We start from the raw sequence: 24,278 nt of genomic DNA, 5'->3' as shown, positions 1-24,278 counted from the left end.
TTGTATTTAACTTTTCTTTTCCTCCAGATTTTTCCCTCTAAGAAATCCAATGACAAGATAACATTATTTTCCAAACCTAACAGAAAAAGATACTAATCATAACTAAGGTAAGTCATATTCAATTCAACAGACTTAAGGGCTATCAGGAAACTGTATTTTACACAGTTTTGATGTCAAACACCATTACTGTTTTAAAGCAAAAAGCAAAATACATGTATGCTTTAAAAAATTATGAAGTACCCATACCCATTTGTACCTTTAAGTGTACTTAAATTATTAAAAGTATATTTAGTCAAATTAAAAATACTAGTTTATTTAGCCTAGACCTGACCGTCCTCTTTTTCTTTTTGGAATATAAAAATAGAAAGCAACATTCTTAACTTTTCCATTGACCAAGGTAATTTCTAAATATATGTATTTATTCACAAGAAAGCTAACAATGTCCCAAAAGTAATTTTAACTATAACTTGAATTTCACAGGTGGGTTTTCTTTCAAAATTCATCTACAAATGCCCATTTCTTGGACCATTCACTCAATCCTTCAGTGTATTATAGTTTAAGAAGCCAAGTGCCATATACTTGCCAACTCCCCTTTCGTAGTTAAGAACTGGACTTGGCACTGAATGCTGAGAAAACAGGCTATAATCCATTTAATAAAACTTTTCTAAGGTCTCATGAATAAATGTTTTTAAAATATTAAATACAGGCAGATTTTCCATTTTACTCTTCACTCATCTGCTCACCCAAAAGTTGAGCTTCTTACTGCCATTAAGTCACTTTTCTAAAAATATTTGCCAAGATTAAGTTAAAGGAAATACAGAATTAAAAGAATAAATCTGCTTTTGTAAAGCATTTTCTAGAAACAATACTGAACAAGGCAGGGCTTCACAGAAGAAATTATCATTTTATAATAGTTTGTGGCATTATATCATTTTGAGGCTTTTTTATAATGAGCAACTGACATATTTTAAAATCACCCATCTCTAAAAAGCATTTTAGTTGTTGAGTAACTATCAAATTTGGCATTATACAAAATTACTTTTTTAATGGAAATAATGAATATAGCCAATGGAGCGCTCTGTGAAATGGACTAATTCTCACTCCTTACAGGAGAAAGCACTGTAAAAATAGTTATCCAGAGAGGTGATCACAACAACCCAGTTCCCTATTTGACACACCAAAGGTGCTTTTTTGGCTACAGAAAAGCCAGTAATAAGGAAAGATGAGCTTTGTAGGAGGTGGGGGGGGGGGGGGAAGATTAGGGAGAGGGGATATAGAGAACAATCCAAGGGAGAGGTTTATTTGTTGTTACAGCATCCTTCCTGAATACCAGCTGGCACAAACTAGTCAGAGGGGTGTTAACTGGAGAATGATTATTCTGGCCATTATCCTTATCCTCTATAAGGGATTCCAAGTTTAAAAAAAGCTCAAAGGAGCAATCAAATGCGAAAGTGTAATTAACTTTGTAAATCATATTATCTATCCATCTGACGAATGCAATTAATTTTAAAAGAATTCCTGAAACAACTGCATTATTTAATACAAACTCAAATTCCAAAGCCTGCTTATTACTGCTCATTCTAAAGCCAGGGTCCACAGTTCGATCTGAAGTTTGTACTCCCAGAAGTTCTGTTTACCAGAAGCCTCTTCTGCCCAACCTATGGCTCAAACCATACCCCAAAATAACATTTTGAAAAGCAACAATTTTTCTCAAGAATTTTATATTCAAATACAGAGAGAGCAGAAGGGATAAACACAGCAAAGCAGTACAATATTTATTTACCATCTCCAGCAGCAAAGCTTTGGAACCAGGAAACAACCCTTTTATACAAAGCAATCATCTTCCCACCCCCAACTGGTTATTGTTTACAAATACAAAGTACACAGAACATCTGCTTTATATGAGCAAACTTAAAAACATACATACAGATATACCCCATTCTGTAAAGTACTTTATTCATTTAAGAAGGCCAGTAACCACCAAACGTGTTAGGTAAGATTCTTCTTCCTGTATTGTCTTTTCGGTAAATTGCCAGTATCTATACTTATAAAAATCCCTCCTGGGAAGAATGACATGGATTCTCCTTCAGCACAGGACCACAAACAAACAAAAAAACAACTTTGGAACTCGGGAATTTTAAAATATCTCTGAAGCTGCAAAGGGGGAGTTATAGCTTTAACCCTGAGTGCCACTGCTATATCTCTGGCACAGAAAGAAAAAGGATGAATTATGAAAAGAGAAAAGGTGACAAAGTGGCAACAAAAGCAAGAAAAGAAACTCCAAACCAGAGAAAAAACAAACAGGAAGTTGACAAAATGTGTTCTGGGTGCTGCTGGAGATACCACTGGCACAAGGTTCACAGGTCTTTCTTCAATACAACACCTCCAAACTCCAATGAAGCAACATTTTTAGAAATATCTTCATTTTCCCCAAATCCACCCTCAAATTATCTATAAACCAACATACAGGGAGATTAGCCACATTTAGCTACACTAAGGACACAATGCCAATAGGAGGTCATGAAGTATACAACTGTATACCCATAATGTAACATTCTACTTCAGTGTCATCATCCTGTTCATCTTCAAAGTTGTTCTCTACTGGTGCCTCAGTTCTTTCTCCACTACTTGAGCCGTCTATCCCTGGGGCTGGTGGTGCACTGACCAAAACCCTCCTTTGGCTCAGTTCAGAGAAGAAAAAGAATTGTTCTAGATGTCCACAGGAGACTATGGTACAAAGCGAACTCCAGACAGACTACTTCTATAACCTTACAAGTAACAGCTATACAAACTTGGTACACTTTGAATAAGTAGGAACCAATACATTTTCATGGGTAATTTATCCTTTTTCTTCAGCTGCATCTCAAACTGTGCCCCATAAAGGCTGTTCCTTACAATTCTGAAACCAGATGTGATGTTCCACATGCCTTTGTATGCACTGATTCATTTCAATGCCTGGCTCCTGATTCTCCGTTAGTCCAACTGGCTCTTCTCTAAGCATGTTCCAAACCCCAGCTCAAGTATTTACTAAGTAAGAAAAGCTTCCTTGATCCCTCTAGATGGCCCTCTCTTTTGTTCCAACCTCATCACAGACAATCCTCTAAACAGGACAATTACATTGTATTGGTATTTCCTTCTCTTAAGAGAATACACCATCTCTTATGAACTCCCAGTACCCCCAGACCTTCCTCAGTGCCTGCCTGCACATAGATATTGATAATGATGATAAAAGTTTGTTGCCAAAATAGACACAAAGTGACAAAACAGCATCCATCAAAAACTGTATACACGTACCTACATATCCTAGCTCTTCATTCTACATTCTTTTATTTCTTATTATCATAAGCATTTCTTAGCTTGCACTTGAGAAAAGCAACTATTTTAAATATGCCTTTCAATGACTTAGTCCATTGATGGGTTTGCAATATAGCTTAATGGTTGAACCTTAAAAAACTGTAAACAAGGGGAACATGATCTGATGACAAGAACTATTACATGCTATTAAATATACATCTTAAATGTACCTGTACTTATACCCAATACCATCCCACAGTTATATCTACGAACGTGTGTAGAAACAGCACAACTATGAAAGAAATCTATATTTGACTTTTGAGTTTTCAAAGTACTTCTGCGCATTACCTCATTTAAGAGTAGGAAAACTGAGGCTCAGAAAATAAATGACTTGCTAATACTCGGATCAAGGTCTTTGAATTTATATACCATGTGTGTTGCACCATTCCACCTTTTTCCCTAGCCAATATCCTAAAGATGCCAGCAAAAAAAATAAAATTTAAGCATGTATCTGAAACAAAATGGATATAACAAACAAAAAAGGTAGGAAAAAAAAACCATGACTAAAATGATCAGTGCTGAAAATGAATGGAATACATGAAACAAGCCAATGACCATGCATCAAGAACAATCTTAGTCCCACACAGTGAAATCTCAATGGGAAAACTAAGAGGTTAGGGTTTCTCGTCTGACACATGAAATGACCAGGAATTAGTTAATATAAGACATCAAATACTAAGGGATGAGAGTACAACCATAAACACAAAGTTTAGGGAAGAAAAAGATTAGTGTATGTCAAGTTAGCTCATCAGAAAAGTTAAGACTTTAGTAGAGCCTTGAAAAATACAGAGGCAGCCTAGTATAATGCTGAATTCAGACTTTGGAGGAAGAGTCTATATTCAAAGCTTGGTTTCACCAATTGAGCAAGGTGTTTAATGATGTTTCATTTCCTCATCTGCAAAATCAGAATGAATTTCTTCCTCAAGAACACCTTGTAACTTCTAGCACACAGCCTAGTAAATGTAAGCTCTATAAATGAAAATTTTCTCCTCTGCTTGCTTCCCAGGTAGGAAGACAATAGACTCAAGGCTATCAAGGTGCTTTCAAGATCTCAAAATGTATTTTTGCTAAATGTAAATAGGAGTTGTTATAAGCCATTAGACAAAGACCAACATGCATGCAACTCTTGCTAAGAATCTAAATGAGGTTAATAAAAAACTGACTAGAACCAAGGCAGAAAGGAATGGGCTGCACACCTAACAGCTGGATATTTAATGTAATTAAATATGTTCAAAAAATGTAACTGAAAATTTAAGACTATTTAGTGACTTGGAAAATGTTTTCCCCCAATCGTCCACATCATTGTTGCCCCACGAATTAAAAGTGGTATAGATAAAAGGGACCACAAACATGATAGTTCTTATAGCACATTAGGGTTAAATGCACACTAAGTAGTGTAAAACAGCCATCACAGATAAAAGTGGCAGTTAACAAGAGGTCTAACTGTAGCCCTTCAAACTCAATGACGTGATAGAGCTACTCTTATGGGCAATGAAAGAAAACAGAAAACATAGATAGCTCATGGGAAAAAAACAGTATCAAAGTAGGTCTTGTAAGAAGACTACTAACAGAACTCATAATAACACCTGAAGCATTTAAGATCAAGGGAGAAATTTAAAATACCACTAGATATAAAGCATTTACTTTCACTTCTACCAAAGAATATAGTTAGTTAGGATTATTAGAAAACTCAATACAACTTGAGAGATCTCCAAAGTCCTAAAAGAAAGTACAGACAACCTGAGAATTCTTGTTGAATTCTTGACAAGGCATCAGAAAATCCAAGAGACCATTTGAAATAGTTATCTCAATAAAACATGTAAAGCCCTTAAGACCTGGAGAAAACTAGTTAACTTTAAGATACACTGTATGTCAGCACTGTTCTATAACTCCATGGTAATGGGCTTAAAATTTTTTATGAGAGGATGCAATTAGCCATAAACCATATGTAATAATACATTTGTGTGAAAATTATAAAATGAGAAAATACTACTATTAAATGAGAAAGCATTTAAAACTGATGAAAGTTCAATAGCCAGAAAATAATAGTTCCAGAGACTGGACTGGCTACTTTTAAAAAAAAAGGACATTAAAAAAGAAGACTAGAAAATCTCTTACAATAATGCTGAAGGCATTGTATTTAAGTATACAAAGCCACATCAAAATACTGGCTAGTAATTACTGGTAGAATAAAAAATATAATCTACATCAAAGAGATTAGGGGAAGATCAGACATCCTTCCAGAAAGATGTGTTACATAAGGGAGAAGAAAAGATCAAATAAAGAATGAAATAACCGATATGATAACATCAAAAGGACATGGTTGGACTGTGATCACTTCCAGATATATCCCACTGGAAGCAAACATAATTTCCAGTAATAACATAACTCAATGATACCGAACACGACTATAAAAAGTTTTCATTACTATAAAGTCAAGCAAACAAAAAAGACAAAAATATTACAAAAATATTGTCCCACTAATCAATAAGAAAAAAGATTTAATAAAACAATATTTCATCATTCATACAGGACGGGAAATTTCATAAAAGAATTTCTTAATGGCTTACAAAACTCTTTATTTCTGGAAAAATAACTAAAAGATTTGCATTCAAAAGCCATCATCAGTTAAATAACTTCCACCTGTATATTTTAAGTGAAAAATGGAAGGATGGGTTTGTGTATCCACAAATGAAAACTATACAGAATGGACCTGGCGAACTGAATGGCATGCATAAGATGTACACAGATATCACAATCCATTATTGGACTAGCCACTAACATTAAGAATGGCAAATTTCAAAAGACGAGGAAACATAAGCAGTGCAAGTCTGGGGCAAGATATGCCTCACGTTAAAGAAAAAAAAAGTTTTCAATTATTGCAACCTTTATAAACTATTCCTACAAAGACCTAATCCATGATTTCTAACCTTCATCAGAATCCCACTAAATTACATCCTCAAGAATAGTGAATGTGGCAGTTAAGTCTACTTATCCATGTCATTTAACTCTGTATCCAATTTTATAGCTAGAAGGGATTCTGGATTGTGTCTATTCCAACCTCCTTGTTTTTAGTACCTGAGGTTATCCTGGATGTACTGGACCCTTAAGGACATTGTCAATCAGGTCACTTAGGTATCATTCAGTAAATTATTAGTATAGTACTAATGTAACATACTAAATAGTATCCAAGTATCCTGAAAGACTTTATGCTCCCCTCAAAATGTCATTTTGAGGGCTACGTAAATAAATGGAATTATTAAGAAGCTGCCACACAGTAAGAAAAAAAAAAGTTTAAATACAATTACATTGATAAGGAAGTTGTCACACCATCTGAAAACAAAGGATAAAGTATCAGGAAATCTGCTTTTCCTAAAGTCCTTGTTTCTTCTTACCAAGCAAACACTTCCACTTATCAAATATAAGTTGTGTTACCATGGCTTAGAACAAGGTTAGATAGACAAATGACTCAATCAGAAAACCTAGAACCTGCAGAAAGAAAACAAAGCTGCCTTAATGCCCAGGAAACTGAGCCAATCATTAATAACTAAAAAGAACTACCATAACATTATTTAAATAAGGGGGAAGGGCATACTCTATAACCTTCTGAAATGGATCAACAGTGCTATAAAGAAAACAAATGAACATTCAGAAGGAGAGTACATTTAGATAGTGCAATTGTACAGATGATGAATAAACTACAAGACTCCAAAAAAAAAAAAAAAACAAATAACTGTACAGAACTCACATAAATACCACCAGCAACATATGCAAGACACCAAAATGTTAAGTTTTAAGCAGGGTGAAATTTAAAAAGGCACTTCATATAACAATGGAAACTGTTTCTCTGTACACAGTAACTGCAAGAAATCATATTGTCTTCACATATATTTTATGTCTAGTTGAGAAAAAACATTTTCAAGAAAAAGGATCATTAGACACATCCCTTTTGAGAATACCAAATCATTAAATTTGCAACTATCCCAAAGCTTCCCGAAAACCTAGAGATATTTAAACAGGTTCACCTAATGGGGAATTTTTGTGGCAGGCTCTGCCCATGGCAGGCACAGTAAGAAAACTTACTATCTAATTGTGAGTTCCATATGCTATTGGGGTTGTCTCCCTACAACAAGTCCCCATTTTTAGTTTTGTAACACCATTATCATTCAAGTATGCCAGAGAAAGATTTTTAAGTAACAAGTTAAGAATACTGTTTCTTCTGCAGTCAAGAGACTGATCTATAGCTAAAAGCTGTTCCCATTTACTGCATTCTGACTCCCCACTCAACTGCCAAATCCAAATCCCTTTCAGAAGTTACCCAGTCAACAATTCGGGGATTTCTTTTCACTTTTAGGAAAATTCTCTGGAGATGCTTGAGTCTATCAACTGGAGAGTGGTAATGCAATTTTAACTTTACTACTGAGCAACATAAATAACACAAGAAGAGAACAGCAATGCTGTTTTATAAAATATTTGAGGAGCTATACAACGTAAATAGAGCTAACACGAGTGAACTGTACACTTAAAAATGGTTAAGATGGTAAATTTTATGTTGTCTTGTCTCTAACCACAATTAAAAACAAAAATTTTAAAAGGAGGCGTGTGTTAAGTGGAAGTGCCAAAGCAGTTTCAGAGAATCCCATCTTCATGTATCATTTTTTGATTTGGATTTTGGAAAGTAAGAGTACCTCAAAAATCATCAAATTTGTAACCCACTATCTGATTCAGGGGAGGAAAGGGGAGAAATGGACAAGTGGGAGATTAAAGTAGCCTTAGCTAACTCGGAACTATGTGTAGCCATATAGAACAGTTCCAAGGTCTCTCCCTCCACTGAATTCACCTGTGACTAGTCCTTTCAAAAAAGAAGCTATATAGTGCCATGTCAAGGGCACATGAGACCACTTAACTGATGTGATACATATCAAACTATAAAAGTCTTTATGATTTCTTAGGCCCTTGTGTCTTTCAAGGTAAATGTTAAGTCTAGATATGACCAAATGTGCAAGATCATCTCCTCTATCAAGTCTGTTAAGCTTAATCTACAAATGGGACCAATATAGTACTCTGAAATTATCTGACAATATAAAATAACTTCTTCTAAGTAGGGATTTATGAGTCTTCAACCTCTGTTGCGTCTTCAACAATCAGACAGAGGAAGAAAAGTAGTAAAAAGGGTACTGAATATAGTTACAATGGAGGGGAAATGAGCTTCAACTATTAAAAAGTGGGGCACTAGGGAAAATGTAAATCACCACTGTGCAAGAACTACGGCAGAAATAGAAACCACATGAACCCTAAAACAGTTATATTCCACTAACAGTAGATCCAAAATATTTTGACCAAGCAGATGAAAAAATGCAGATGTTTTACAAACTAAGAAGATACAAAATGTTAAGTCTGTTGATAAAAACAATTTTTTGGGGGGCTGTCAAGCAAATAATACTAGGTGATGGACTCTGACCCCTCAGACTTGACACTTCTTCCATTTTTGAAGTCATGCTGCGAAAACGAGGATCTAAGGACTGGTATACTGCACAGCCACTGCCTTGAGATTAAAAAGATACTGTGGAATATACAATTGAGGTATCTGCTGCCAGTTCCAGAATTGTGAAGAACTATTAATGGAACCAACTTGGAGCAAAAAGATAAGTCGTCTCTCATGAGTAAGAGTCTGACTAGAATAAGGGACCAATAAACCAAGAACATGTTACTGAAGTCTTGATTTCAGACTTTTAAGAAATCATTACTGGATGTTATCGTTTAAACAGATATCCAGAAACAGAACTGCATGAGATGTTCTCTTTACTACATCCATAGTTATACTCTAACACTTAAGGATTCTCAACATCATCTATTTGATGGCATCCCTCTTTATTACAGTAAGAGGACCAGATTGTCAGGCATGTTTGGAATTCTCCTATAAGAGTTCAGATTTGCATGCCTGGATTGTAGAACATCCTTTATTTCCAGGACACTAATGCACATTTCCTTTTTGTGTTTAGAGTGATGAATTATCAAGCTCAAAAAGTTTAACTGTTTAGAAGGTAGGTTTGTTTAAGAAGGTCATCTTGGTGAAAGGCCTAGAATATCCTGAGAGAACACCATGATGGGTCTCACAGCTTGTTTATATGTGAGAGCTTGACAGGTCAAAGACTTAGGCCATGACGATAACAAAGAATTCTCTCACATGTGGCTTTGAGTGGTAATGACACTGTAGCCATCAGTCTCGATACGGACAGTTACTGTGAAAATTTTTAGAGATGTTACAAGAAGGAAAGTCTTTTTCCAGCTGGTGTCCACAGTAGACCTGTAACATCTAGCCATCCTACTGGAAGCAAACTGGATTTGGCAAAATTTGATTTGTATTCCAGTTCTTGACAGAGTTGCACGGTTGATGCTGAAGTCTCAGAGAGCTTGAGAGTAGTATGGACTCTTGAAGAGTCAGATTGTCCTGACATAAACAGAGCACAACAGATTTGTCATTTTGTGAAGATCTGACAAGGTGAAGCCCGAACAAGGAAGCACTGATGACATAAAAATGAAGGATTTGCCTCTGGCATTAGTAAACAGAGACCTAGTAGCAGGTTATTTCCAGGCCCCAGATCTGCTAGTCCTCAGTTTACCAGTAAGATTTTCCTGAGGAACAAATCATTTATATTTTTTTAAGCACAAGAGGATTCAGATTCCTGAGTACCCTCCTCTGAACTTACTTTGGACCAGAAATAATGGGTAAACGTTTGTCCAACCCTACTCAGATGGAAGTCTCTACTGTCACTTGGCCAATAAAACATAAGTCTCTATTTCAAAAGTCTAGAATTACATGTTAGCTGTGATAATTCCAGACATGCATTTATTTTCTGAGGTGACCTCCTACCTGTAGATCCTGTTTGAGTGGGGAGGAACAAGTAAAATAGTTAGGATCTTGGATGACTACACTGCGGAATGCAAACAGGTTATTAATTCTTGTACCCATGGCGTTCTGGAGATTCTCCCTTTTTTCTATATCTATAGGGGTGGTTTCGAGGTTTGTACCAATCTCCTTTGGAATATCCTCTATTGTGATAATGTGCTTTCTGATCATGACTATAAAAGTATCGATGTTGGTTATAGTATTTGTTGTGGTCTCTATAATCATTTTCTTTTATACTGTTTTCTTCTGCAACAACAGCATTTACATCTTGTCCAAAGAGAGAAGTACCATCAAAGGGTAAGTGTGAGATCTTCTCCTGGGTTTTCTTAGTGAGAGATGTAAGTCGGAGCCAGGCTTGTCTTCTGTAGTCTATTGCCATGGCCATAACTCTGACTACAGAATCCATTATGTCCCTAGTAGTACAAAGCTGCCAAAGGCCAGCATCCATACCATCCGATATTATACATCTTGCTTTTCCACGATCAAACTCTGGGTCATGAACCAGATCCTCCATGTCTTCCCAGAGTTTACGCTGATACTGAGTCATATAGGCCATGTAACTAGCAGCTCGGGCTGCAATGGAAGCAGCATGGTAGAATCTACAACCCATGACCTCCATTTCTTTTGAGGTAGAATCTAGAGGAGATGTTGTGCTTCCTCTTTTGCTGTGCTCTAGTGCTTCTACAATAGGGCCCTCGGCTGGTGGATTTGGTTGGAAAGGAGAGGTATCCTTGGCCACAGGATATACTCTGTGCCCCATGAAGGAAGAAGGATGGCAATCAGCAGGGTCTTTAAAAACCTCAGTGGTGGCAATTCTCAGAAGAGGATGCAATGGAGGAACCAAACGTTTCTTAGAGGTCACATAATCAGGTTTCCCTTCACATGATTCTGCTTCAGATTGTAATGTTACTCTCTTTATAACACCTCTTTGTTCCATTCTTTTCAAAAGACCTGTGAAACTAGACTGACTGGGATCAGTTGGCTGCCCTTTGTCATCAGCTGAGGGGGACTTGCAGTCAGCTTCTTCATCAACTGTAGATAAATTTTCATCCTTGGAGGTGGAGATGTCCCACGGAACTGAGGAGTTCTCACTTGGCCTAGAATGATGGAATCTAAAACAGCTCCTAGACTGCAGATCACGTATCACTCGTGACATCTCAGCCACCTGTGTCTGAAGATAAAGGATGGCATCTTGTCCATGCTGTGAAGCTGAAGAAGACTCTACAGGTAAATCCTCCTTGACCTCTGAAGAGGCCAAAGATTCTTGGGGGACCAGAACTGGAGATGAAGGCAGAGTCTGATAATTTTGTGATGGTTTAAGTGTCTCTGTCTCAGAAATCTTAATATCTGAATTATTTTGATCATTTTTCTGGTTCTCCAATGGGTTCTCAACAGAAGAAGGTTGAGAAACTATCCTTTGTGGACTGCTGGTGCAACTCCCAGAGGAGGAGCTGCTGTCTCCAATGGGAAGAGGAACACTGCAGCTAGAGCACATTTCTGGGCGATGATTCTCAGAGGATGGCACCTTAGACTCAGGCATTCTCTGGGTTATCCACATGAACAAGAAAACCAAGGAAGAAAAAAAAATGCTTTTAATATGTTAACTTTCAAGTGCAGAGATGCATGACCAGTAAGTAGAACTCAATTTTTTAAATTATTATAACAACAATGAAAGATGCAATCCACTACAGGTCTGCAAGGGGACCATAGAAGTCAAAGCCACAAGCTTCACTACCCCCAAAACCCAATACCAACTACTGGCAATAATCTGGCACTCTATTAAAAAAGAGAGTAAAAACAAGCCCAGTTCAATTGGTGCCATCTTAGCCTACTGCTCAGTCTTCTGCTAGGACAAGAAGAGGTGGTGAGACTACTGGTGATTAACAATCTTTTTTTTAAAAATCCCATCCAATGTATGTAAGTCAACAAGTAGAAGTTTGTAATAGTATAGAGAACTTGGGAAAAGTTCCACTGAAAATCACACACACAAAAATATTTCTCAAAGTCCCCACTGAAGAGTCACTTTTAAGTCCTTTAAAGATTCTTGTTCCCTCTCCATGAATAACATAAATGAATAATGATAAAACTTGCCAGTTGCATAGTCCTACTTTATGGTTTGTAGTTTCCAAGGAGCTTACATAGTATGTATTTGTCACTTCATTTTGTCCTCACAACAACCCTGTGAGGTAGGTATTATTATCTGATAAAGAAATTAAGATTAAAGGCTACTTAATTTATCCAGAGTCACAAAATTACTAAGGAGTAAAGCTCAGGCTAAAACCTAGGCATACTGATTCCAAGTCCAAGTCTCAATCCCTTGTAACATAAAGCAAGAAGTATTCCGGCCAGGAGTCTCCAACCCATCAATCCATCAAGACAATAACCCATTAATAGAAACTTGGGCTAAGACAAAAGAAAGACAAGGTTGCTACAAAGGGCTCAGCTAGTTTGGTTCTCAGAGTAAGGGAAGTATTAGTTTAAGGGTCAAACCCACAACCAATAAATCACAGGTAAGAGAAAAAAAAAACAAAACCCTAAATATGTGAGGAATAGAGAAGGTTAAAAGGAATGACAACTGAAGTACTATACCACCTATAACCCTTCCCCACATTCCATTTTCTAAAGGATCTTCACACATCCTCTCTTCCAAGATAAAACAAACTTTCTGTGGCCACATGGTTCTGGAAGAAAAGGATCCAGTTATACATGGCACCTAAGGAGAGATACGAAAGGAGAAGGGCACAAGGAGCCAAAACACTTGCAGTTTTTATTCCATTTCCCTTTTATCAGATACCATCTTCAAGTCTTAGAACTTTGCTGTATCATGTTATCTTTTCACATTCTCACTGAAAGTAAAAAACAAAACTGGAAGTAGGAGATGTTCTGGGCAAAGGACTCAATGAATACCTTCTATGGCTCATTCTATAGAAATGGGCCATTTACTAAAGTACTACAGCTCCTAAACACAGCCATCAGTGACTTGATAATTGTCTTAGACAAGGCCTCTTAAATGACTAAAGTGAAAGAAATGCAAATCAAATATAATGTACTTACATCACTATGGGAGGTGCTAGGCTCTTCATCATCACTGCTGATCAGATCAATGTATTCCAGAACAGGTCTTAATGGTCCTTCCTATGAAAGAATCAAGCAAATTAACAAGTCATGTAGTTATTCAAACTAAACCAGTCACTTAAAACAATCACTTTTTTTGTTGGGACTGGCAAGAATTCCTCTAAAGAGGCGGCCTATGGGCGCCAGAAAATAATTAGAACACACACAGAAAAATATTCAGAGTACACGAGTAAGAAATGATATTGGGGCACCTGGGTGGCTCAGTTGGTAAAGTGTCCGACTTCGGCTCAGGTCATTATCTCACACTTCATGAGTTCAGGCCCCACATCAGGATGCTAAGAACAGCTTGGGCCCTGCTTCAGATCCTCTGTGCACCCCCACCCTTGCCCCTCCCCTGCTCGTTATCTCTCTCTCTCAAAAATAAAAAATAAACATTAAAAAAAACTAATGACAAGATCTAAAAGGAAGAGTTTAAACCTTGGTAGAATATTAAGACAATGTTATTCTTCGGGGAAGGATTATTAATAATAAAGGAATTAGTGCTATAAGGACACAGATATGATTCAATGTTTTTTAGATGGGATGAGTATTAATTACCTGTTAGATAACCACACTCAAAAACATGTGGTTCTCTGACTAACAGCTTGGCTTTATTTCCCACTCCTATAGTCAAACATCAAACCAGATTCTTCTCCATCCTGCTTCCAACCATACTAACTGCATCATATGTCAGGCCTTGAATACTAGGCCTAAAAGCCTAGATTTTATTCCATAGGCAAGAGGGAATCAATAAATACTAAGATAAGGAAAACATGAGTACTGTGCTTTAAAATTAATCATGTAGATGAGTATGGAGAGTGGGAAATGCAGGGTAATTAATCAGTCAAATAATGCAAAAAAAAAAAACCAGCAGCAAAGAGAATAGTGTTGTAGTATATATACAAGACAATACATGGGTATTAAAAAAGAAAAAAAGATTGGCTATAAAAAACAAAATTCCAACAATAAAAAGGAATCAAAGAAGTCCCTAAGGTTTCAAGCTTGAACAACCAGCTGGATATATCTGGAATTCAGAAACAGGAAGCTGACACTCTTTTGAACATAATGGGTTGATGTACCAGTGGCACACAAAGTTAACTGGCAGAAGCCAGAAATGCAGGGCTGAAATCTGGATGTACAAACATAGCTAGAAATACAGATTTGGGAGGGGTTCCTCTAGAAGACTAAATTGAACTATGATATTGCTAACAAAGAAAACAATGAGGAAAAAGAAGAAATTTAATGAGGCTCTTGAGGAAATGCTGGAATTTTAGGACTCAAGAAGAGCTAAGCAGGTAATCAAAGACTGAAGAAGAATCAGGAATGGATAAATTCAAAAACACTAGAGAATCCTCAAAAAGTTGTCAATGCAAAATGTAGTCAAAAACATGGACAACCAAAAAAACTGCCACTGAAATTGGCAAGAAGATTTTTAAATGCCTGAAAACAACTTTCAAGAAAGTAGCAAGCATATAAAAGCCAGGCTCTAAAATATTAAGTAGAACATGAGGCAATAGAGGCGCCTGGCTGGTCAGTCAATGCAGCATGCGACTCTTATCTTGGGGTTGTAAGTTTGAGCCCCACGTTGGTTGTAGAGATTACCTAAAAATAAAATATAAAAAAAAAAAAGAGGCAGTAAGGCCATGAGTAAAGAATATTATTTTTTAAATTCTAATATGTTGAGAATAAGAGAAAGGAACACAGGAAGAGAATATAGCTGAGGGAAAGATTTCTTAGGATGCAGAAAGCTGACTGTTGGCAAGCCAAAGCGATCTATTCAGTGGATAAACTAACAGAGAAAGACTAGAGTCAGGACACAGAAGCTAAGATCTTTAAATATCCTCTTCCTTAGAAGAGACATTCCGTCTCAAAGATAACTTGTTTCTCCCTTAGGCTACAACTTCTCCTCAAGCAGAAAATTGCTATCCTTGTAGACAGGTTTTATCTAGGCACTACGATAAAACCAGAGACCAGAACTTCAGGACAGGGATCATGTAATAAGTAATTAAGATTTTTGCCTGAGCTGTAAAAATGGAAGTTTAAAAAAATGTTTTTTATTTTTTTTAAATCTTTACTTTTGAGAAAGAGTGAGTGAGCGAGCATGAGCAGTGAAGGGGCAGACAGAGAGGGAGACACAGAAGCCAAAGCAGGCTCCAGGGTCTAAGCTGTCAGCACAAGCCCGACGCGGGGCTCGAACTCCCGAACCGTGAGATCATGACCTGAGATAAAGTCAGACGCTTAACCAACTAAGCCACCCAGGTACCCCTAAAGATGGGAAGTTTAGAAAAGAGGATATTCTCCAATTATGGTCAACAGAGAAGATTCACCTACCTTTAGACTACAATCTACCACTGTTATTGTCAATGTTATACATTCAATTCAAGGAAGTAGAAGAAATAAAAATATGCTAGCTTCTCCTGTTCTAACACCTTAACTTTGGGCTCTTCAAGAAATGTGCATTAGAAATTGTTATTACATGTCCATAGCAACAGCCCACCAAGAAAGTCTCCAGGTTACCAGAAATACAGAGGGAGGGGCAGAGAGAGCTTCCATAAACAGAGAAAAAAGAGACGAAAGAAGGTAACAGAGTACAAAGCAAAAAGTAGAAGAGGAACCCTCCCCCCCACCAAAACCCCCAAAACCCAGGATAAAGAAAATGGTCACAGATGGGATTTAAAAACAGCTGCAGAAATAGCAGAAAATATCAGGAGCAGGAAATGATGAAAGAAGACTATTACAAATTTACTGCTAGGGTGAACCATTAGACTGATATGCAACCAACTATTCCTGAACTAGCGAAAAATGACAACTTCATATGATTCACACTAATTAAAAGAGTAAAAACAATCTGGGTAGGAAATCCAAAAATGAGAAAAACCAAGAGTCATTTAGAATATTTATTGATTCACTCAGCAAATAATTATGGGTTTATACGTGAAAGAATGGTAGATGACGATGACACGTATTTGAGACCACCAAAAAAAGCAGAGGCTGAGTTAAAAAATAAGAGAAGTATCCCCAAGGAAAATATTATTTATATGCACACACTCTAAACTTTAGTTATGGATATGGAAAAAATGCCACCATAACGAACTTAAAGAATCAAAACATTTTAGTATTCCATTAATTTTACTACTCATCAATAACATTTGTCTTTGAGCCCTATACAGGAACTGTACTAAACTTTTCATGTAAATGATTCCATTTAATCCCCAATTACTTTACAAGGTGAAACAGTGAATTATTATTATTATTCCATTTAACAAATGAGAAAACTAAGTGAGATATACCTGATTCTCTAAATATATAACCGGCTGTGTGGTCACTATAATTCTGAGGTTAAGTTCAAAGTATACACACTACATCTTTTTTTTAATTTTATTTTTAAGTAATCACTACATCCAACATGAGGCTTGAACTCACAACCCTGAGATCAAGAGTCACATGCTCTACTGACTGAGCCAGCCAGGTGACCCTACATGCTTTTTTAAATCAATCCCTTATTACCTAAGTTTTTAAGAGACTTTGTCTTCCTTCAAAAAGAGAAAAAAAGACTTCTTGCTATTGCCCTCAAATCTGAATAACTCATAACACTAACCAAAAAATAAGTTATTAATTCCCCGTAAGAATGTGTATTATGTCAAGAAACATTTCTCAAAATGTTTACAGTGACTGCCTATGTTCTTAACAAGTATAAATGCATGTTGTCCTCCAATTAAAGGCATTTTATTTGAATTCGCTCAATTCATCAACTAGTAAACCATCATTCTCATCATCCCTTTTGTACCAATAACAAAATCAAAGGATTCTACTCCCGAAGGCCACACAATTAGGGCCAGGAGCACAGGCACAAACAAAACAGTTTAGTAACACAGCTGAATTAATATTAATATTCTAAGTAAAAAAAAAAAAAAAAATTAATGACACAAAAAGCTTTCATTCCTGTTAATAGAAAAATGATTATCATACAAAACCAAACACCAATTACCTACAACAGTTGACCCTTGAAGAACATGAGGGTTTGGGCTATGACCTTCCCTTCCATTACGGAATTGAAAATCTACATACAGCATTTGACTTCCCAAAACATAACTACTAGAAGCCTACTGTTGACTGGAAGCCTTACCAATAACATAAACAGTTGGTTAACATGTATTTTGTATGATGTTATTATATACTGTATTCTTACAATAAAGCCAAAAATATTACAAAAATCATAAAGAAAATACATTTATAGTACTGTAAAAAAAACTACATACAAGTGGATCCACGCAGTTCAAACCCACTGTTCAAGGGTCAACTGTAAATGGAAAATAATGTCAATACACTAAGATATGGACTGTAAGAAATGTAGTTTACCCAAGTCTAAAAGAATATGGATTTGAATACCGGTGCAAAACTCTAATCTAAAATGTTAATAATGCATGTGTTTTTTCAATAGATTTCCAGTTACAGGATCAGGGATATAGTTTACTTATGCAATCCTGCCCAGTTCAAAGTTTCCAAGTGGTTCCCAACTGCCACTTTTAGTCCACAATTCAAAATCTACACTATCTGGCCCACCCTTTTCTCTTTCACTTTAAAAATTTTTATCCTCCAAAACTACACAGCATCTTCCCTGCTTTCCCATTTTGATGCCTTTCCTTATTTCTTTTCAAAATGCTCTTTTAAATACAAATACTAAATGTTACCTAGGCCAAAAAGGCTTCCTTTATTTTTTTATATAGCATCGGGTGCTTTTTATAAAATAACTACTTTCTACAACCATTTACACAGTTCTCATAACCTATATTATCTTCCACATTGAAATATGGGCACTTACAGGTAGGACCTATTTTCAATTAATCTTTTGTAGTTCTAGAGTACTTACTTCATGACTTTGCATATCATGAGCTCCAACATTATTTTTTATTTACTGAGCTAATTACAGGTGCAAGACACCCAGTCAAGATACCTTCACATTTGTGCCCATGACTCTTACCTACTGCAGTTTAAGTATTATCACTTGACCTATGTGCTTCAGAAGCTACTGATGAAATTATACCTTGATTTCCTTCACTATTTCCATATGTTCAATGATTCCACATTATACCAATAATCTTGACTTAAACCTAAATCTCATGTGCTATTACCAAGATTATAATAGGTTGCCTTTGTGTCTCAAGTAGCACTGTGAAAAATCATGTCATCAGCTCTTGGCTAAAACCATTTTCTGGGAGTAAATTAACTAAAATATACAAAGTTTCAAAGAAAGACAGAAAGATGGTGGCTGAATAAGGGATCAGAAAAATATTCTCAGTTTTCAAAAGCTTGTGTTAACACCATTTCACTTTTACGAAAGACCTACGTTGGTATCAGCTTTCACTAACTGAAGTAAATCTGAAGATTTTCTCTTATACAAAAAACAAACAAAAAAGGATGAAAAACAGAAATACTGTGCAGCATTTGTTTTGCAGAAAACCATTACAGAGGCGGTGTGCACCCCAAGCAGCGAGAGTACCACTGCCAAGCTGCTTCCCTGTGAACTAAACTCAGCATTTCACAGCTTTGGATTATGTCTGTAAACATCTGTACTTTATCTCAATTTATTTTGGACATCCATTAGCAAGATGTGTTTTAAGGTATCAGAAAAGCCAAAAAGAGGTTATTTTTGGGGTCTGGAAATGCTGAAAATTTTTCCATATAAGTAAATGGTAACTGCTTCTTTGCTTTAGACCCTCTTAGCTTATAAAGTTTTCATAGGTTTCAAATGTTTCTACTTTACAATAACTGGGAGTGGTGGAGATACACCTGTATTATTAAACTAAACAGAAAATAAGAGCAATATCCTTAAATAAAAAGTTTTTGCTATGGTAACATTCTGTTTGAGATCACCCAGGTATTGGCTTTGCAAAAATCAAACAGTACACTTATAAACCGTGCAGTTCTCTGTACGTATATTTCAACATAATTTAAATGAAAGGGATTTATTATCCTTAATTTCTTTCCTTCAGCACACTGTTTGGTTTCAGGCTCTATATTTTGCAAACCACTGAAAGACTGCTGTGCCACCATGTGATCAAAGACGGGAAAATTAGATTAATGAGCGTGAATTAAGAAATCCAAGCCAGAGTAAATCAAGAAGCAACATTATAATGCCATTTTTGTATCTGAAGAAATCTTAAGCAGAGAACAATTTGTTATCTTTACTGGATGAGCATCACCTAAAGGAGTTAAGGATAAGATTAGTTTACAGAGAGAAGTAGAAGGCTCTATCTCAATTTATTTTAAAACAGAATTAAGTTATCATTAATTATCATTTAAGTGTTATCACTAAAAATGTAGAAGCAATGTTTTTCATAGATCTCTTCTAAAACTGTAATTGTGCTTAATACATATAATTCACTTCTCCATTTGGAACTATCAGAACTTTGAACCTGTATTTGCCAACAGGGATAAATACAAGGTGTTGTATCAAGGTGCACACACAATACATTATATTTTTTAATTTTTTAAAATGTTTATTTAGTTTTGAGAGAGAGAGAGAGAGAGAGAGAGAGAGACAGACAGAGCATGAACAGAGGAGGGAAAGAGAGAGAGGGAGACAAAGAATCTGAAGCAGGCTCCAGGCTCCTTGCTGTCAGCACAGAGCCCGACGTGGGGCTTGAACTCACAAGCCATGAGATCATGACTTGAGCCGAAGTTGGATGCTCAATCAACTGAGCCACCCAGGCGCCCCTGCACTATATATTTTTTATTCTTGACGCAAAGATGTAAGATATTCTCTACGTTTAAAATTAAAAGAATATTTTTAAAAAGTTTTTTTTTAATGTTTTATTTGTGAGTGAGTGAGCACTTGCAGGGGTGGGGCAGAGAGAGAGGGAGACACAGAATTTGAAGAAGGCTCCAGGCTCTGAGCTGTCAGCACAGAGCTTGACATGGGGCTTGAACCCATGAACCGTGAGATCATGACCTCAGCTGAAGTCGGATACTTAACCAATAAACCACCCAGGGGCCCCTAAAATTAAAACAATATTTCAAAAATAAAGAGTATTTTAAACTTCAGCTTAATACATTATTATGCTTAAGTTACATACATGCTATACTATAATTTTTTATTCCACAAGTACCAAAAAGTTTTTCAAATCTTATTTTTATAAATTCCATCTGTGATTCTCAACCCAACACCCATAGTTTATAAAGAAGTATAGCATTCTTTCATATACACAAATATCAAGATGAATATTCTCCAAATACCAATATTCAGGAACAACCTGAAATATTTGTCCTAAGAAGCCATAAAATCCTGTTACCAACATACTTCAGTCCACTGTTAGGGCACCTGGGTGGCTCAGCTGGTTGAGCATCCAACTTTTGATTTCGGTTCAGGTCATGATCTCAAAATTCATGAGATCGAGTCCTGCTATCAGCACAGAGCCTGCTTAGCATTCTCTCTCTGCCCCTTTCCCTGCTCCCATGCTCTCTCTCAAAATAACTGAACAAACACTTTAAGAAAAAAAGAAAAAGAAAAAGAAAAAGTACATCTGAAACTAATTTAACACTATGTTAACCACACTAGAATTAAAATAAAAGGACAAAGGGCACCTGGGTGGTTAAACATCTGACTCTTGATTTTGGCTCAGGTCATGATTCCACAGTTTGTGAGATCAAGCCCCACACCAGGCTCTGTGCTGATAGGGTGGAGCCTGCTTGGGATTCTCTTTCTCTCTCTCTGCCCCTCACCCTGTTGCATGCTAACCTGCACTCTCTCTCTCACTCTGAAAATAAATAAAAGGAAAAAGTACCACATGCACTAGCAATGGTGAAGACAGCCAAAAAAATGATCTCGTGAAAGACTCCTCAATAAACCAATTAAAGACAATACAAAAATGGTTTCACCACAATGGCCCTAATGTTGGGGTATGTAGAGGATATCATTTAATAACCAGCTTTACAAACTGTCCCAAACCAATAAACATAAAAACACTACAATCTATTAAGAAAACCTATACACGTTTCACAGCAAACCTCAAATAACTACAGTATTCAGAAAATGGTTTAGAGTAGAAGTATTCTCTAACTAACTATGATACCACTTTAAGCTGAGTCTTTGCAACTCTTGACAGTTTTGGGTGAAAATCATCTCCGAATACGTCATAACCCCCACTCAGCCTAAACCAAGGCTTTACAAACTGTGGTTCAGAGATTCACACGTCCTTTCATCTTTCCAAAAGGAAGACTCCTAGGTCCCACCTACAAATTCTGAGTCTGTGGGTATGGAAGGGTGAGGCCCCGCAATCCGCACATTTACGCTTGGTAATGCTTAAAGACCACTGACCCGAAGGGACGAAATTCTGAAAAATATGTGTGTTCCTGGTGATGCAGGGATCTCCATATGAACATCAACTCCTGCACTATGCTGTAACAAACACTATGATCTCACAGGTCAGGGAAGTCTTCAAGCTAGTCGCCTTCATGTTATGCAGCTACATAACGCTCAGATGTTGAGTTCTTCCAAGGCTTCTTGTTCTCTACCTCCTTCCTCATCATCACCTGTCCTCTCTCCCTCGCCTGCATCGTCATCTGTTACAGGACAACCTTGTCCCTCTTGGAAACACGCCTAGACTAAGCATTAAAACAGCGCTAAGTAAACGCACGAGAAGCGTGATGGAGTGAGCACCACGGACTTTCGGCAGTCTTTGTGACGGCTACTGCAGCTGCTCAGAGGCCTCTTTGGGTAAATTTCCTAATCCTACGCCACGCTCCCCGGTGTCTAGTACCTATCGGACGTTCATACACAGTTGCTCAATGAGGAGTGGACAGGTGCAGTACAATCACATAATGGCTTACCACGCGCAGTCTTGGAACTCTAGGAAAAACCCGAATGTCGTTGCTACTTACACTAACAAACTGAATGTCATCTTCATTTTCATCCGTTGTTGACTCAGATGCCTCGGGCCCAGCTGGAGGGACAGATTCTATTATCTATAAAAATAAGCCAAAACACGCTTATCTATACAACCACGTACTTGGTGGAAGAGACTTTCCCAAAAGGAACGAAAAAGAAAGAGCTTTTTAAAACAACGAGCTCTTGAGGAAACCTAACAGCACAACTGCATGCAAATCCGACTAAGAACAGAACTCCATGGAGTCGCGTTCTGCCTCTGCAGACGCGGAGCCATGGGGAGCGGACGCCGAAAACGACTCCCCAGCCCCTGCGAATTCCCCTATCTGCTCGAGGAGGAGGGATGCACGCTCACCGCCGAAGAGCGATCCTGTCTCAAAATGTCGCTCTCGCGGGCAGAGCGGCGACAACAGGGAGCACCGGGGCCGGCGTAGGGGACCGGGGGCGGCCGGGCGGCCATTGTTACCGCTGGGTCGTCGTTAGGACCCGCACCAGGCCCGAACGCTGGGCTCGGCCCGAGACGCCGAGGCTTTCGCCCCGCGGGCGCACAGCAGGCCGCACACTCAACAAAACACAAAGCCCTTTCGCGGCGCGGCTGAGAACGCCGCGGCCCGACGCTCCACCACTCACCTCCGACCCCGGGTCTCCCATTTCTCCGACGGCCTAACTGACAGCACCACCGCTGCTGCGGTCCCCGCCGCCACCGCCGCCGTCGCAGCTGTCCCCGCCGCCACCGCCGCCACGACTTCCCTTCCCGCCCAGCACCGCTTCGCGCCGCCGTGACCCGCCCCTGCGTGAGCGCCGACGCCGCCGACGCCACCGACGCCGCGGGCGGAAAGAGGTGCGAAACCGCTTCAAAAGGAGGAGCGGCCGGCTCTGGCCCGCTATCCCCCGGAGTCACTTTCGCACAGTCCCGGCCTGCCTTCTCCGCGCCGCGCAGGAACCTGGGAGTTGTAGTTCTAGTGCCGCCCGAGACCATCCCGGCGTCAGTAGCAAATCGCGGAAAAGGACTCCAAAGCATGGCGCACACATTTTGCCACGCTGACGTCAGCTGCAGCTTTGCGGAGCCGGGGCGGGCTAGGTTCTGTTTCATAGTGAAGGGCAGGAACAGGGATGTGGAGGTGTGTTTGCAAGTGGGTATTGTATGGGTGTGGACACGAAGCTCACCGGTGTCAGTTTTGGCCTAATGGCGGATGATGGCGATTAAATTCTCATATTCCTTTTTTATTTTTGTATTTTTTGCGGTGGGCCCGAAATGTAAAGGTGTACTTGAATTTTGAGATAAAGAAATCCGAGGTGTTTTTATGTTACTCACCTGTTCCCTAGCTTCATTCTCTCAGCCATAGCATGTATTAATACACCCGAGTAGGCAAATTGAGGACCAGAGTTCCAGTCTCCAGGTTGGCCTGAAGAAAACTGGCGAAGCAAGAATCCAGGGAGCCGAGGCCTAGCTAACTATCATTAAACTCTAGGCCAGTGAAAACATGCGCTGTTTAAAGATATTCTCAGAGTATTACCTTACTAAAATAGCTTACTTTTTTTTTCAGCGTTCATACTCAAAAAGCAGTCTTTAAAATAGTTGACTCATGTTTACTTGTGTGGTTTTTCTCACTTTAATGTCATACAAAACTGTCCGGCTTTTTTTTTTTTTTTTTTTTCTACACCAACAATTTTGAAAAGAACTTTTAAAGTCGGAAAATTCTTTTAAATTTTCAGATGCCTGTTTTTGCCTATGTCCAAACCTAACTGATTATTTATGCCTATAGTAATTGTTCTTGGTATTTGTTATTTTCTGCTTTTCCAGCAAGTGCTTTATGACTTCATTTGCTTTTCTGCCTAAGTTTGAAAATTCTTGAAAAAATTGAGAATAAAAGACTGATTACAGGTAGGAGTTAATGAGTAAAACTATTGGAAAATGAGCTTTCTCTGGCTGGAGCTCCCAAATTCTCATGTTCTTCAATTCAGTTGTCAATGCAAGGCTTTATCCTGAGGGCATACCTTAGTCTGTAGGAAAAT

General features: G+C 38.0%; 1 protein-coding gene across 5 annotated transcripts in view; it reads right to left on the bottom strand.

The window, feature by feature from the left end:
* ZNF451 (zinc finger protein 451) overlaps positions 1-23,132 on the bottom strand; it is an 89,155-nt gene extending 66,023 nt beyond the window's left edge. For 3 of the 5 annotated variants that reach the window (XM_030315757.1, XM_030315758.1, XM_030315759.1), the window contains exons 1-3: positions 22,893-23,009; positions 22,259-22,342; positions 13,319-13,399 (exon numbers count right to left, since the gene is read on the bottom strand). In XM_030315757.1, the coding sequence (XP_030171617.1) occupies positions 13,319-13,399; positions 22,259-22,342; positions 22,893-22,913 (186 nt within the window). In that variant the 5' untranslated portion in view covers positions 22,914-23,009. Of the gene's footprint in view, positions 1-1,750; positions 11,808-13,318; positions 13,400-22,258; positions 22,343-22,892 lie in introns of those variants that run through there. The other 2 variants (XM_030315761.1, XM_030315760.1) reach the window with 2 other exon arrangements.
* Positions 23,133-24,278: the final 1,146 nt, after the last annotated feature.

The sequence above is a fragment of the Lynx canadensis genome, chromosome B2, assembly GCF_007474595.2.
Source record: "Lynx canadensis isolate LIC74 chromosome B2, mLynCan4.pri.v2, whole genome shotgun sequence".
In the NCBI taxonomy this organism is placed as follows: Eukaryota; Metazoa; Chordata; class Mammalia; order Carnivora; family Felidae; genus Lynx; species Lynx canadensis.
Note: the sequence above shows the minus strand (reverse complement) of the source record. Positions and strands in the feature narration are given on the sequence as shown.